The sequence below is a fragment of the Procambarus clarkii genome, chromosome 20 (assembly GCF_040958095.1).
Source record: "Procambarus clarkii isolate CNS0578487 chromosome 20, FALCON_Pclarkii_2.0, whole genome shotgun sequence".
NCBI classification, from domain to species: domain Eukaryota; kingdom Metazoa; phylum Arthropoda; class Malacostraca; order Decapoda; family Cambaridae; genus Procambarus; species Procambarus clarkii.
Window position 1 is genome coordinate 24,865,904 of NC_091169.1, and position 14,652 is coordinate 24,880,555.

At 45.1% G+C, this 14,652-nt stretch overlaps 2 protein-coding genes across 2 annotated transcripts in view; one reads left to right on the forward strand and one right to left on the reverse strand.

Annotated features, from left to right (window-relative positions):
• Positions 1–14,652, reverse strand: part of LOC123755429 (tripartite motif-containing protein 3) — a 239,559-nt gene that overhangs the window by 214,479 nt on the left and 10,428 nt on the right. The window lies entirely within an intron of this gene.
• LOC123755277 (collagen alpha-1(III) chain-like) lies at positions 10,895–12,085 on the forward strand. The gene has a single exon (XM_045737732.2). It carries the CDS (start codon positions 10,895–10,897, stop codon positions 12,083–12,085), a length of 1,191 nt encoding a protein of 396 aa, XP_045593688.2.

Genomic DNA, 14,652 nt, shown 5'->3' on the forward strand with positions numbered 1-14,652 from the left:
GTGTTGACTGCTGATTTGATCCCCGATCCCTCGGTGTGGGGGGGGGGGAAGGGAGGGGAGAGAAAAAGAGAAAGACGGAGAGAGAGACTGTAGTCGAGATCAGAGCTACACTCAGTGGATATACACCACTGGAAAAGATTTTTGTTATGAAATGCACATTTAGTACAAGTTACAGACACACAAAGTACATATTACTGGCATGACGGGCTCCAACGGGGACGGTCTCTTGAGTTACCGGTTGTGTAGTCGAGAAAATGCAACATATATACGGTTTACGTAACGCTAAGAGTGTTCCAGAGGTGTCGTGGGCGAGGAGCCGGTCTTGGGAAGAGCAGCGAACGTAAACAGTTTGTCGAAAAACGCCACGTAACCGCCAAGAAGGCGATAGGAAGGAATAGTTTAGTAAGTTCTTGCGTGACGGCGCGTTGAATCCGGGCCTAGGCTACATAGTCACTCGACTTGCTAGCAAATGAAACCAACCACCTGTCTTTTTGTCATCTCTCTCTCTCTCTCTCTCTCTCTCTCTCTCTCTCTCTCTCTCTCTCTCTCTCTCTCTCTCTCTCTCCCATGTCTTGGTCACAAAGAACGGCACTCTGATGGCACTGTGACGTCCCTCTACTTACTCGTGCCAGACGAAATTAAATTGTTGTTTTCCTAACACGCTCAACACCATTCCGTAGCGGTTTCCTATCTTCAGGGAGAGTGGTCAGGTAGACTGACCAGGGAGAGTAGTAGTCAGGGAGAGGTCTACCACCGCTCTCACTTCGGTGCCAAGTATGTGGCTCTCAAGTGCCGGAAGGGTTGGGAGAAGCACGTTGGCAGCGGTGCCAGCTGTGACATCACTGGTGTTGTCAGAGGAGTCAGCTGCTGGTGTGACATCATCGCTCTTGTCAGCAGAGATGCTGTGATAATCGAGCCCATTCTCTCCAGCATCCACAACTATACCTTATCATTCACAACCATCCCTCGTTATCCACAATCATCCCTCGCCATCCACAACCATCACTCGCCATCCACAACCATCCCTCGTTATCCACAATCATCCCTCGCCATCCACAACCATCACTCGCCATCCACAACCATCCCTCGTTATCCACAATCATCCCTCGCCATCCACAACCATCCCTCGCCATCCACAACCATCCCTCGCCATCCACAACCATCCCTCGCCATCCACAACCATCCCTCGTCACCCACAACCATCCCTCGTCATCCACAACCATCGGGCAGTGCCGGAGGCTGGGCAGAGAGCCTTAATTGTGTTCTTCTCTTCTTATGTCTTTTATTGTGATATATTTTAAATTCTGTAGGAAATATACCGAGACCTTTTTCCTAGGGACAATCTCGACGGAGCCCAAAGCAAATCCTTTCATCTGCTTTTTTGCCCATTTTTCTCAAATTTCATCAGTGATCTTTCCTATCCTTCCCTTTCTATATCTTTAATATTTATTTTGCATCTCGGTCCCCCTCTCCCTCCCTCTGGATGCTGGGGAAGTGAAGGAGTAAGTGCGCTGTAAAAAGTGCACTACGGGCTCACCATAGCCCGTGCTACGTGGAACATTTTCTTCCAGGTAGCGAATCTTAAACAACAACAACAAATGCGCTGCTTGAACGTTCGCCAAGAGAAATAATGTCTTCATCTCCTCACCGAGTAAACGTGGACACATTTTTTTTTTTCAAACATTTCCGCGGTACGCTGGCGAGGTAAATGATTTACAAACATGCAACACGCACACACACACACGCACGCACGCACACACACGCACGCACACACACACACACACACGCACGCACGCACGCACGCAGACATAATAGGGGCTTGATAGTTGAGTGGACAGCGCTCTGGAGGTGTATGCTTGCAAGTTCCGTCTGAGTTGTACTGACCCAGTCACTATAACTCCCACAAAGAACGTCGTATTTCGATCGTATGCGTTACATAAGGCCAAAATTGTAATATATCACCTGTATAATCCAGTACAGCCTCCACCACAGAGCCGTCAGGTATAGAGCACTGATATACACATCATTGCCCATAACCTCACAACTCTCAGTCAGGCTTTTCATAGATAACTCTTTGAATAACGTATCGTATTCACTGTCTTTTTTGGAAGCATTTACTAAATGTACTGATAGAGCGCCCTTATCCCATGGCTTGACTGATCAATCGTTAATAGACTCGAGTACATATTTAACATTTTGATGGTGTTGGATACTTTATAAAACTAAAATGCGTAATCAAATTTCCCTCTCTGTCTGTCGGCTCAGGTGAGTGTAACGTGAATCAGCTTAGTTTAAAATTTGGTGTGGGGCCCAAATCTCAACGCCTTCACGCCGAAAACTGCGCTAATGGCCAAAATTCTCCTACTTACGAGAGGCAATTTTAACTCTGCACTCATATTGACTATTCTCGTGGACTTTGGACTCCTAAGGATGACTCACATAGCTTCGTTTTACAAAGTTCCAAGGAATTTTACCTCTTTCTCTGTCTGCAGTTTGAGATGTAGAGCATTAATGTCAATCACAGAAGTGATAAATGGTATGCAGAGCATTGTAGGAAGTCTCACGTTAAGGACCCGCAAGGGCTTAAATCTCTGCCAGAGTCTCTTAAATCTCTTGAGAGAACAAAAGGTCGTTAACGGGGACACCAAGGTATCTGTAAGTCTCCCACTTCTCAAGTGGTCGCCCATCGATATGATAACTGGGTGGTGGAACATTACATGGGATGCAGACGATGAGTCACAATAACGTGGCTAAAGTATGTTGACCAGACCACACAGTAGAAGGTGAAGGGACGACGACGTTTCGGTCTGTCCTGGACCATTCTCAAGTCGATTGTGTCACAGGCAGTCACAATCGACTTGAGAATGGTCCAGGACGGACCGACACGTCGACGTCCCTTCACCTTCCAGTGAGTGGTCTGGTCAACACCACATGGGATGAAAGCACAAGTTTTCTGTACAGAGATAAGGAGTCCACATTCATCAGGTGTAGTAGCACACTCATCGAGCACCACTGACATTCCAGGCTCGGAGGCAGCCTGTAAACAAATATCATAAATGCCCGTGTCTTCATTATTAGTTGGACGATCTGGAATAAGTTTCTGCACCAGAGCGTTGAACAACAAAGGGTTGAAGACTCCTCCTTGTGAAGTTCAAAGTTCAAAGTGTTCGCTTAGACAAATAACCCTTTATCCATTTCAGTAATTTACATTGTATTCCGAGCTTAGCAAACTGCTCTAGAATGGAGAAATGGAAACTAGAAACTGCCCTGTTAGGAATGCCAAAAGCTCGATTTGTTGTTGTTTTAGATTGTTTTAGAATCAGCTACTGGGGACAAGATGTCCGAGTAGCACGGGCTATGGTGAGCCCGTAACTGAGTTAATGAAGGTAGAGTTCCCTTCTTTTCTCGCTGCTTTTAGTCTTGTTTTAATAACATTATCTTAGTGGGGGATATAGATGCACAATGTTCACTATTGTGTCCCATTCTTCAACTGTTTTTTCTAACCATTGTGGTCGCTGTGGATTTTACATCTAATGCCGCTGCTCTTGTTAGTTGAAATGTTGAGTTTGACGCGCAGGGCTTCAGTTGCTTCACATTGTAGCATAAGTAGTGCAATAGTGGCGCCTCTGCTTCTGTTCCTCAGATATGACACTAATTATTGGGTTTATTACCTACCAGCAGCACTTGTAGCCAAGTCTGAGTGTGTGTATGGCTACTGCAATGTCTCTGGATAACAAAGCCATGAGGGGGGGGGGGACTAATAATGAGTGAAGCCAGAGAGAAAGAGGAGAGTGAGTGAGGCGACTGGTCGATCCCTCAGTGTGAATAAGGTGAATGAGATGAGTGAAAGCGTGAATGAGGTGAGTGAAAGAACGTGAATGAGGTGAGTGAGAGAGCGGAGAATGAGGAGAGTGAGAGAGCATGAATAAAGTGAGGCTAGGCGTTCAATTTCCTGATGGTAGCAGATGACGCTCCCCCACAGGTGATGGCCTGAGGCAATAACAGACTGCTGGATCCTATTGGCTTGTGTTGTAACGCGGGAGACTGAATTTAGTTAGTAGCAGGGGAGAAGACGGAAATTCAGAATACAGCCAAAATACAATACAAAGTGAGGTTGAAGATTGATTTTTTGATTGTTGAGAAAGGGTTCAATCCCTCCTCTCCAATAGTGCATCGTATTTTGACGTATAAAACCCCCCTTGAGGCCAAAAACTGATTTACATTACGAAATTGGCGAAAATGTCTCGTTTTCCATTCGTGAGTCCTCTATTAGGTTAGGTTCGGGCAATATAGTCCATCCGTTTAGTGACGTAGTGAACGCTCTAGAGAACGAGATGAAGATGTGGCAACCTTTAGGGATACCTGTAGTTTACCAGTTGATGGTTTCGCGAGTTCTCCCCAGATAGCCAGGTTAAGTTAGGTAAGGTTACGAACAATCGTGTCTACGATGTCACTTACATCCCAACTTTCTATTGATAAAGTCGTACGTCCTCTTAAGGTTTCCCAACGTCAAGAAATCTGTCAATTTAAAGTGTCCTCCCCCTAACCTACCAGAGGACCCAAAACAGAAAACGGGACAGTACGTCACTTTCGCCAGCCGCTTCCATTTTCTAGTACGACAATTTTTGGCCTTATGTAACGCATACGAGCGAAAAGCGACGTTCTTTGTAGGACAGGTTGTAGGACAGGTTGTAGGAGGACAGGTTGTAGGAGGACAGGTTGTAGGAGGACAGGTTATAGAAGGACAGGTTGTAGGAGGACAGGTTGTATGAGGACAGGTTATAGAAGGACAGGTTGTAGGACAGGTTGTAGGAGGACAGGTTGTAGGACAGGTTGTAGGACAGGTTATAGGACAGGTTGTAGGACAGGTTATAGGACAGGTTGTAGGAGGACAGGTTATAGAAGGACAGGTTATAGAAGGACAGGTTGTAGAAGGACAAGTTGTAGGAGAACAGGTTGTAGGAGGACAGGTTGGTACGAGAGCCATTGGACAAGCCTTTTTCCTGTGGAATTTGAAAAACCATGATGAACTAGGCCAGGGAGGAGGTTGTCCCAATGGCAGCTTCAGGGGTCAAAGGTCAGTGATGTCATTGGTCAGAGATCAATAACAGGGGGTGAACATTTACGTCAGGGGGAAGAAACAGGAGAGATTAAATGTATGGTGGAGAACTGGGGAAAATGTACATCGTGTACTACTAATTTTGATTTGTTACATATACAATAAAAATAATTGTAATTAAATTGAAAGTTTTATATTTTGGGGGGTTTATTTTTTTCCAGAACAATTGCAACAAATCATTAAAATAGAAACCTGTAGGATAAATGAACAACTGAACATAATTGTTGGAGTATATACTTTCCATATACACCTGGAACTAAACATCTGGTTAAATTACCTGTACCAAACATAACCTTTTTAATAAACACGTGTAAAAAAATATTTGAAACGCATATCTGGAGCAAAATATTCGGATTGAACAGACAGCATGAGAATGGTAGGGGGGGGGGGGGTAACGTTTCCAATAACCTCCTAACAACAATATATAACTATAAATTAAACACATATTTAATTTTTGTTTTTAAATTAAAGAACATCCTTAATAATTTAAAGAACATCTTTTGCTTTTAAATACACTTCCAAAAACAAAAGATTGCGATGAAAAGTACAACAGCGCAAAATAAATTAGCCTACGATCCGGACTAAGGTGTTCTTGGAACATACACCAGCAGCAAGAAGCTCAAACTCTCTCAAAACTCTTTCCTGGCTCATGTAATAACGCACTGGGTGGTTTGGTTCAGTTTTTTCTTGTTTTTTTTTCCTAGGAAACGCACCAGGTGGAGTTGCTAATACTGGGAATAAAAATGCGCTTGGTGTGAAACACTGTTTCTTTTTTTCTTAGGAAACTCACCAGGTGAAGTTGATAATATTGGGAATAAAAATGTTCTCGGTCTGAGGCAAGAATTAGTTTTTCTTTCTTTTTCTTATTTTGAGGAGGATGAAGATTATGTTTTGTTTGGTGCAGGATAATTGATGTGGCTCTTTATGTGGGAATAACGCATGTGTATTTAAACAGGGACTGTAGGCGGGGGAAGAGTTCATAGCGTAGTGCTGGTCTGTTCTTTGGTCATTTTTGTTGTGTTAAAGTTGATCTAGCAATTGACGGCGGGGGAGGGGAGGGCTCCACTGTCAGGTTAGGCAGTTACTAGTGGTGAGAGAGAGTTGATGTGAGAACACTGGGGGATTGGTGTTGGTGTGGGAGGAAGAACTGACATGGCGGCATTGTAGATGAGGCAGGTGACGGTGGGAGCATTGACGTGACACTTGTCGGGGAAGCAGGTGTTGGTGTTGAGTGTGTGTGGGAGGGAGAGTGTGTTCGTGGTGATGGTAGTGGGTACTGGAAGGTGTGGGACGAGCGGCACACACCCGCCACACTTCTGGTTCTCTCGTGCGTGTATCTTGGCAGTAGAGGTGATGGTGGACGGAGTTAGCCCGCACCACGTGCTTTTCTCCCTCACCCCTTCCTCAAGAACTGCTTCACCTTCCTAACACATCAAACGAGTTGTAAACCATACATCAGACTGCGAGCATCGGCATCTAACAGCCTAGTTAACCAGACCACCAACGAGGAGGCCTAGTCATAGTACCGGGCCGCGGGGGAATTGATTCTCAGAACCACTTCAAGGTAGTCGTTTTCAAGTTATAAAAATGGTTATGGTGGCCACTTGCTAAGGGTCCAGGACGGCCAGGTAATCTAAGATGAGGTCTGATAAAGACCTTTTGTGCCCTCTGTAATGCTTTTGCGCTACCGCTCACAGGATGAGTATGGGGTGCACAATAAACTAGCCGCCTTCAGCGGCAACAATCAAATCAAAATCTAATCCTCACACTCTCAACATCAATATTACGATGACTTACTCATTACTAATGCGTCGCATTTTTAACGGATTGTCGATTCCGTAAAAAAATGCGGTGTATTAGATAAGAGGGCGGGCTCATCACACGCTATTCCAGCTAATATACAACAGCGGCTGGAGTGGGATCCCAGACCAGCCCGTTATTACGATTTAACAACCCTCAAATTTGAAGTAGTCAAACCTATTAGGTCAAAAAAATTAGGCAATATTAGCACTTTAATACTAACATTGTCTATGTATAACCTAGAAAGGTTAGGTGGGTTGCTAGGGTTCGTACGTTTCTGGTTATGCAAAAACAATTGTACTTTTACAGAGTGGTAAATGTAGGGAAACTACCCATGGAAGTGCACGAGTCTGCCGTGGACTTGCATATGTAACACATGCCACCAAAAAGCGATTTTCTTTGCAGGAGGACAGGTTAGAACACACACATAGCGTTTTGGTACTTAGCACACAGCACCGCTCCTGTGCCAGGTAAGTCCACTACGGGCTCACCATAGCCCGTGCTACTTGCCCCGCTCCTGTGCCAGGTAAGTCCACTACGGGCTCACCATAGCCCGTGCTACTTGCCCCGCTCCTGTGCCAGGTAAGTCCACTACGGGCTCACCATAGCCCGTGCAACTTGCCCCGCTCCTGTGCCAGGTAAGTCCACTACGGGCTCACCATAGCCCGTGCAACTTGCCCCCGCTCCTGTGCCAGGTAAGTCCACTACGGGCTCACCATAGCCCGTGCTACTTGGAACTTGTTCCGAGTAGCTGAACCTATAACAACAACAACCTAACCTCATCAAATTGCCTCACCTTCATAGACGCGCTAAGATTCAAATGCTCGAATTCAGAATACACACTCACCTGAAAGGGCAAAGAAATGCCAATTAAAGACATGAATAGACCTAAAAAAAAATCCAAATAATTCACTCTAAATACCATCTATTGAGAGAAATACACCAGACGGAGAAGGATACAACTCACATCGAATACAAGACGGCATGCCAATGTATTTTAAACCTACCTAACCTACCCTAAACTTACCCTAACCTAACCCAAGCCAGGGTTAAGTTAGGTCAATCAACAGTAATGAGAATAACGATATTATGTTTTATATACCGGTAATAATTCTATTGTAAAGCTTATATAATATTTTTATTAACTTTGTTTTTCCCACCTACTTTGTCTATCATAATTTACCAATTGATTTGAATTCTCACACTAAATTCATAAGAATTTTAACTTGGTTAATTTTTGTTTAAAAGGTCATGATGATTTCACAATAATTCATTTGTTCAATGCCTGATTTCTCTCTACAATACAGTAGTTGTCATTTCTCTGTACAATACAGTAGTTGTCATTTCTCTGTACAATACAGTAGTTGTCATTTCTCTGTACAATACAGTAGTTGTCATTTCTCTGTACAATACAGTAGTTGTCATTTCTCTGTATCAACAGAGATACAGTTGTCATTTCTCTGTACAATACAGCAGTTGTCATCTCTCTCTACAATACATTAGTTGTCATTTCTCTGTACAATACAGTAGTTGTAATTTCTCTCTGCAATACAGTTGTCATTTCAATTAAAAAAATGTGTAACATTGTTGGCTGCAATGTTTGGTGTTATAATTATTAAATAATTTTATTAGGCAAATTGAAATTGTAATTGCCATAGTAATATGTTTGATGAAATCCGGGTGGTGGGTGGGTAAGCAGAACCAAAATGAGTACAATTATAAGCCTCGCTACCCTGGAAACACAAACCGTAACTATCTCTATTTTCAGCTTGTTACAACTTGTAATAAAGTTGTTACATCTTGGCTTAACGTGTTTATGACGTATTAGAACGTTGTTACAACTTGCTATATTGGTTGTTATAACTGATTAAGAGGTGTTAAAACTTGTTCAAACGTTGTACCAACGTCGTAGTTTCGGTGTGTTTGGCGGGCTATAGGCTTATATATAAGCCTATAGCCGAGACGGATGGCTTGGAAATACCAGCTTTGTTTCATTCTCTTATTCTTTATTATTACTGAAATACTTGTCAGTGTTTTGTTTCTTTACTTAATTTTATTTGATATCGCTCTACTTAATAAAATTATAAGTTAAAATATTCAACACGGCAAAGAAGTTAAATATTAAATTATTTTTTATGGTGAGTCCAGGGTTTTGCATGCCAGAAAAAAAAATAATTGGCATGCCAATTTTGGCACGCGTGCCAAGGGTAGCTCACACCCGTGCCCTAGGATGTCTCACGCCTAGTGGAGACTGGCCTTCCTGTTTCCCCAACCCGTTCTCGCAAATTTAATAAGTCAATATTGACTTATTAAATATGTGCATAGGTGACATACTTAACATAATAGATACCCTTAAAAAGATTCATAGAAAACACTGACCTTACCTAACCTACTTAGTATGTTAAGATAAGCATCTTATTGCTTCGTAATTACAATTATTACCTAACCTATAATATGTACAGATTAAGTAATAATTGTAATTACGAAGCAATAAGATGCTTATCTTAAGATACTAACAAGGTTAGGTAAGGTCGGTGTTTTCTATGAATCTTTTTAAGGGTATCTATTATGTTTAGTGTTTCCCCTACGTCACTCACTTCCCCCCTCTCTCACTCCCTCTACCTCCCTCTCCCTTGCCTCTCTTTCCCATCCCCTCCCACTTCACCATCCCCCTTCCCTCCCACCAAACACTATGGGTGTTTTCACTCCCTAACTCCCGCCAAAATTTACTCACAATTTCCGTGACACAAGCGACCCAAAGTTTGTTACCTCATCATATTGTTCTTAGTCTGGGGAAAATGTTATTACATTAAGGGAGGACGGAGTAGGGAATACTTGGCTGTGTGGGGAATACTTGGCTGTGTGGGGAATACTTGGCTGTGTGGGGAATACTTGGCTGTGTGGGGAATACTTGGCTGTGTGGGGAAATACTTGGCTGTGTGGGGGAATACTTGGCTGTGTGGGGGAATACTTGGCTGTGTGGGGAATACTTGGCTGTGTGGGGAATACTTGGCTGTGTGGGGAATACTTGGCTGTGTGGGGAATACTTGGCTGTGTGGGGAATACTTGGCTGTGTGGGGGAATACTTGGCTGTGTGAGGAATACTTGGCTGTGTGAGGAATACTTGGCTGTGTGGGGAATACTTGGCTGTGTGAGGAATACTTGGCTGTGTGAGGAATACTTGGCTGTGTGGGGAATACTTGGCTGTGTGAGGAATACTTGGCTGTGTGGGGAATACTTGGCTGTGTGGGGAATACTTGGCTGTGTGAGGAATACTTGGCTGTGTGGGGAATACTTGGCTGTGTGAGAAATACTTGGCTGTGTGGGGAATACTTGGCTGTGTGGGGAATACTTGGCTGTGTGAGGAATACTTGGCTGTGTGAGGAATACTTGGCTGTGTGGGGAATACTTGGCTGTGTGAGGAATACTTGGCTGTGTGGGGAATCTTTGACCTAGTTGTAGTAACAAGTATATACCAGATGGTTCGAGAGGTCTCCCTAAGGGTAGTTACGTATGTCGGCCACGCTCTTGTGTTCCGGACAGGACTTCAATGGGGACTCGAAGTGCGAGAGATAAGAGGACTTCGATGTTCCCTGGCTGTGTACAGCTCCCGGACGCTTAGCCTAAATACACCTTGAATTCAGGGCAGATTCAGAATTCAGATGGAAGGAACTGGGGTGTGGGTGAGAGTAGAAATGGGAATGATGGAGGAATAGGATGGAATAACCATGAAATGGGACGGAAAGTCTTATGATGAAGCGGTGGAATGGGGGAATCTGGGAGAGTGGAATGGAAGAGAGCTGAGAACTGAGTTAAATAGGAAGTGGGATGGGAAAGGCGAGATGAGAAGGGAAGCTGAATGGGGTAGTGATGGAATATATGTTGAGGAAAAGAGTATGAATAGGGTGGAAAAGAGCAAGGAGAAAAGATTAGCACGAGAAGGGATATTCTCATGGGGGGTTCCCATTAAAGGGAATGACCTCACCCACTGTTGCTCACACCTTCGCCTCTCCTGCCAACACTGGTGAATGTGACACCAATAGTGGTGGCGGTGGTGGCAGAAGAAGCAGCGGTCATTATGAGGTGTCAATGGTGGCAGAATCAGAAGTGACAACAGCCAGTGTCAGTAGTGATGATAGTATTAGCAGGCATAATAGCAAGAGAGGTGTCAAAGGTGACGCCAGTTCCAGTACCGACCCCAGCATGAGAGGTGTCAAAGGTGGTGCCAGTACCGACCACAGCATGAAAGGTGTCAAAGGTGGTGCCAGAAGCGACCACAGCATGAGAGGTGTCAAAGGTGGTGCCAGAAGCGATCACAGCATGAGAGGTGTCAAAGGTGGTGCCAGTAGCGACCCCAGCATGAGAGGTGTCAAAGGTGGTGCCAGTAGCGACCCCAGCATGAGAGGTGTCAAAGGTGGTGCCAGTAGCGACCCCAGCATGAGAGGTGTCAAAGGTGGTGCCAGTACCGACCACAGCATGAAAGGTGTCAAAGGTGGTACCAGAAGCGACCACAGCATGAGAGGTGTCAAAGGTGGTGCCAGAAGCGATCACAGCATGAGAGGTGTCAAAGGTGGTGCCAGTAGCGACCCCAGCATGAGAGGTGTCAAAGGTGGTGCCAGTAGCGACCCCAGCATGAGAGGTGTCAAAGGTGGTGCCAGTAGCGACCCCAGCATGAGAGGTGTCAAAGGTGGTGCCAGTAGCGACCCCAGCATGAGAGGTGTCAAAGGTGGTGCCAGTAGCGACCCCAGCATGAGAGGTGTCAAAGGTGGTGCCAGTAGCGACCCCAGCATGAGAGGTGTCAAAGGTGGTGCCAGTAGCGACCCCAGCATGAGAGGTGTCAAAGGTGGTGCCAGAAGCGACCCCAGCATGAGAGGTGTCAAAGGTGGTGCCAGTAGCGACCCCAGCATGAGAGGTGTCAAAGGTGGTGCCAGTAGCGACCCCAGCATGAGAGGTGTCAAAGGTGGTGCCAGAAGCGACCCCAGCATGAGAGGTGTCAAAGGTGGTGCCAGAAGCGACCCCAGCATGAGAGGTGTCAAAGGTGGTGCCAGTAGCGACCCCAGCATGAGGTGTCAAAGGTGGTGCCAGAAGCGACCCCAGCATGAGAGGTGTCAAAGGTGGTGCCAGAAGCGACCCCAGCATGAGAGGTGTCAAAGGTGGTGTCAGTAGCGACCCCAGCATGAGGTGTCAAAGGTGGTGCCAGAAGCGACCCCAGCATGAGAGGTGTCAAAGGTGGTGCCAGAAGCGACCCCAGCATGAGAGGTGTCAAAGGTGGTGCCAGAAGCGACCCCAGCATGAGAGGTGTCAAAGGTGGTGCCAGTAGCGACCCCAGCATGAGAGGTGTCAAAGGTGGTGCCAGAAGCGACCCCAGCATGAGAGGTGTCAAAGGTGGTGCCAGAAGCGACCCCAGCATGAGAGGTGTCAAAGGTGGTGCCAGAAGCGACCCCAGCATGGGGTGTATCACAGGAAGTGGCCAAGCAACAGCATATAAACAAGGGATGTTTGTCAGTCTCCAAACTTTAACATGCTAATTTCGCAGGGAGAATATTTTACACAGCTTCCAAGCCAGCTCACGCTGGAAAGAAAAATTTGGTCATAATTATCACACCGTGCAAACTGCCTACACAGTAAATATATACCCCGGCTTGACCACCATCCACACACACACACACACACACACAAGAACAGGGGGGTGACTGGCGGTTTGGGCTCCCTTGACTCTGAAAGACTATTGGACGGCAGATAACACTGCAGTTGCAACCTGCCCCCACTGCAGCAACAGCAGCCCCCCCCCCTCCCCCCACACACACAACCTCCCCCCTCCCCTTCCCCCCCTTCCACCCCACCAGGGTTACTGACCTGCCACGCCTCTAACCCTCACCACGCCCTGCACTAGTGCAACCCCCCCAACCCCCCAACCTCCTCCTCCTCTCAACTAATACATCATATTATTTACGTAATCGACCTCACCGTCAAAACTGTGGGGGTTTTAGTATTAATAAAAGCATCGCAATACTGACGATTCCTAAGCATCGATAAGTTAAGCCAGTTGACCATTTTTAGACGTTTCTGTTTAGGTAAAAACAGTTCTATTTTGTACGGAGCGGCGTATTGAGGAAACGTTCTGGTTCATTACGTTCTCGCTTCACATACTGTGTCACGCACGAGCTTTTGTGGAAACCTACTGAAGAGTACCAGCACATACCAGAGGAGAGTACCACTGACTTGAAGAGTACCATCACTGGTATCCCACACGACAATACGATCACTGGTAAAGTCAACACAATTTTCAGTTCTACATCCCAAAAAAAAGACATGAAATATATGTAAAAAGCGCAAGATTTTGCACGGAGACATGTACAAAAGTCTTCTAAACATTCCATTACGTATTACTAATGGTCCTGCGCCGTTTATATTACTACACTATGGGCGATGCAGCTTTAAATCTGACATAATTTTACTATCGTCAATATTACTCTTGCACAGATCAACAAGATGGTCGCAGTTCCTTAGAGCAGAGTGACGACACAAGCGGCATGACAAGTGCTCCTTCCAGCTCTGATCTTTGATGTCAACAGCTGTGACCATTGAATTAAGAGAGGTATAGTTCTTGAAGTTACTTGCATTGATATGTTTCCTGCATTGAGCGTGATTTTTCAAGTCTTGACAGTTTCCTTTTTATCTTCGTGTTGCAGTACTTGCAGTGTGATCTTGTAAGGTCGTCTGCAACAACCAGATCCTTGAGACGTTGGTCTTGCAACCACTCCTTTCTGAGTTTTTTATCGTACTCCTTAACTTTTCGCCTATGTAAAAAAAGGGTTATAACCTTTAAATAAGTTAATAATAATATTCACTAACATAAACTATAACAACAAAGCACTATTATCAGTTTATATAAAAACGTTCTCACTGTATACTGGCACTGTCAGGTGCCAGTATACAGAAGAATCTTCTGCAAGGCACTAGAGACTCATTAGAATTGTCACATAGAACACTTAAAACTATTGAGAAATGCCTAAGCATCAACAAGGATTCGCCCAAGTGTATTCCTGGCAGGTTAATTTATTAAGAGTATATCTAAGTGTAGGCGATGAGTCACAATAACGTGGCTGAAGTATGTTGACCAGACCACACACTAGAAAATGAAGAGACAACGACGTTTCGGTCCGTCCTGGACCATTCACAATCGACTTGAGATTGGTCCAGGACGGACCGAAACATCGTCGTCCCTTCACCTTCTAGTGTGCGGATTGATCAATATATTTAAGTGAGTAAGCTACAACCCAAATGCGAATATCACCACAAAAATCTATATTTGCCAATAAATCTAATTTCGATCCAGAAAGGACTGGAGTATGAATGGCACAAGTCCCATCCCCTGGGCCAATAAAGACCTCAAGATGTGACCTCAATAAAACACGGTGATGCCAATAAAACTCTTGAGATGAGAGTGGTCAATAGAGGGCCATAACTCGGGTCATTACAGGGCACTAAAGCGGTTGGCACCTGTGATCAACGAGGCTATTACATCTGGCCATCAGTGTCACCCACCAACTCCTCACCCCTAATACGTGCCATTTTTTTTAACGCAAGTGACCAATCTGTTATAAATACGACGTATTAATACAAATCAAAGCCATATAATATCAACGTTTTCTTTGCCTGGGCCTCGATGGGTTAGGTGGGTTGCTGGGGTTAGTACGGTTCTGGTTCGGCGAAGCCTTTGTACAGAGTGG

Excerpts from the sequence above, each read along its gene's own strand:
- LOC123755277 (XM_045737732.2), top strand. The coding sequence starts at position 10,895 with ATGACCTCACCCACTGTTGCTCACACCTTCGCCTCTCCTGCCAACACT.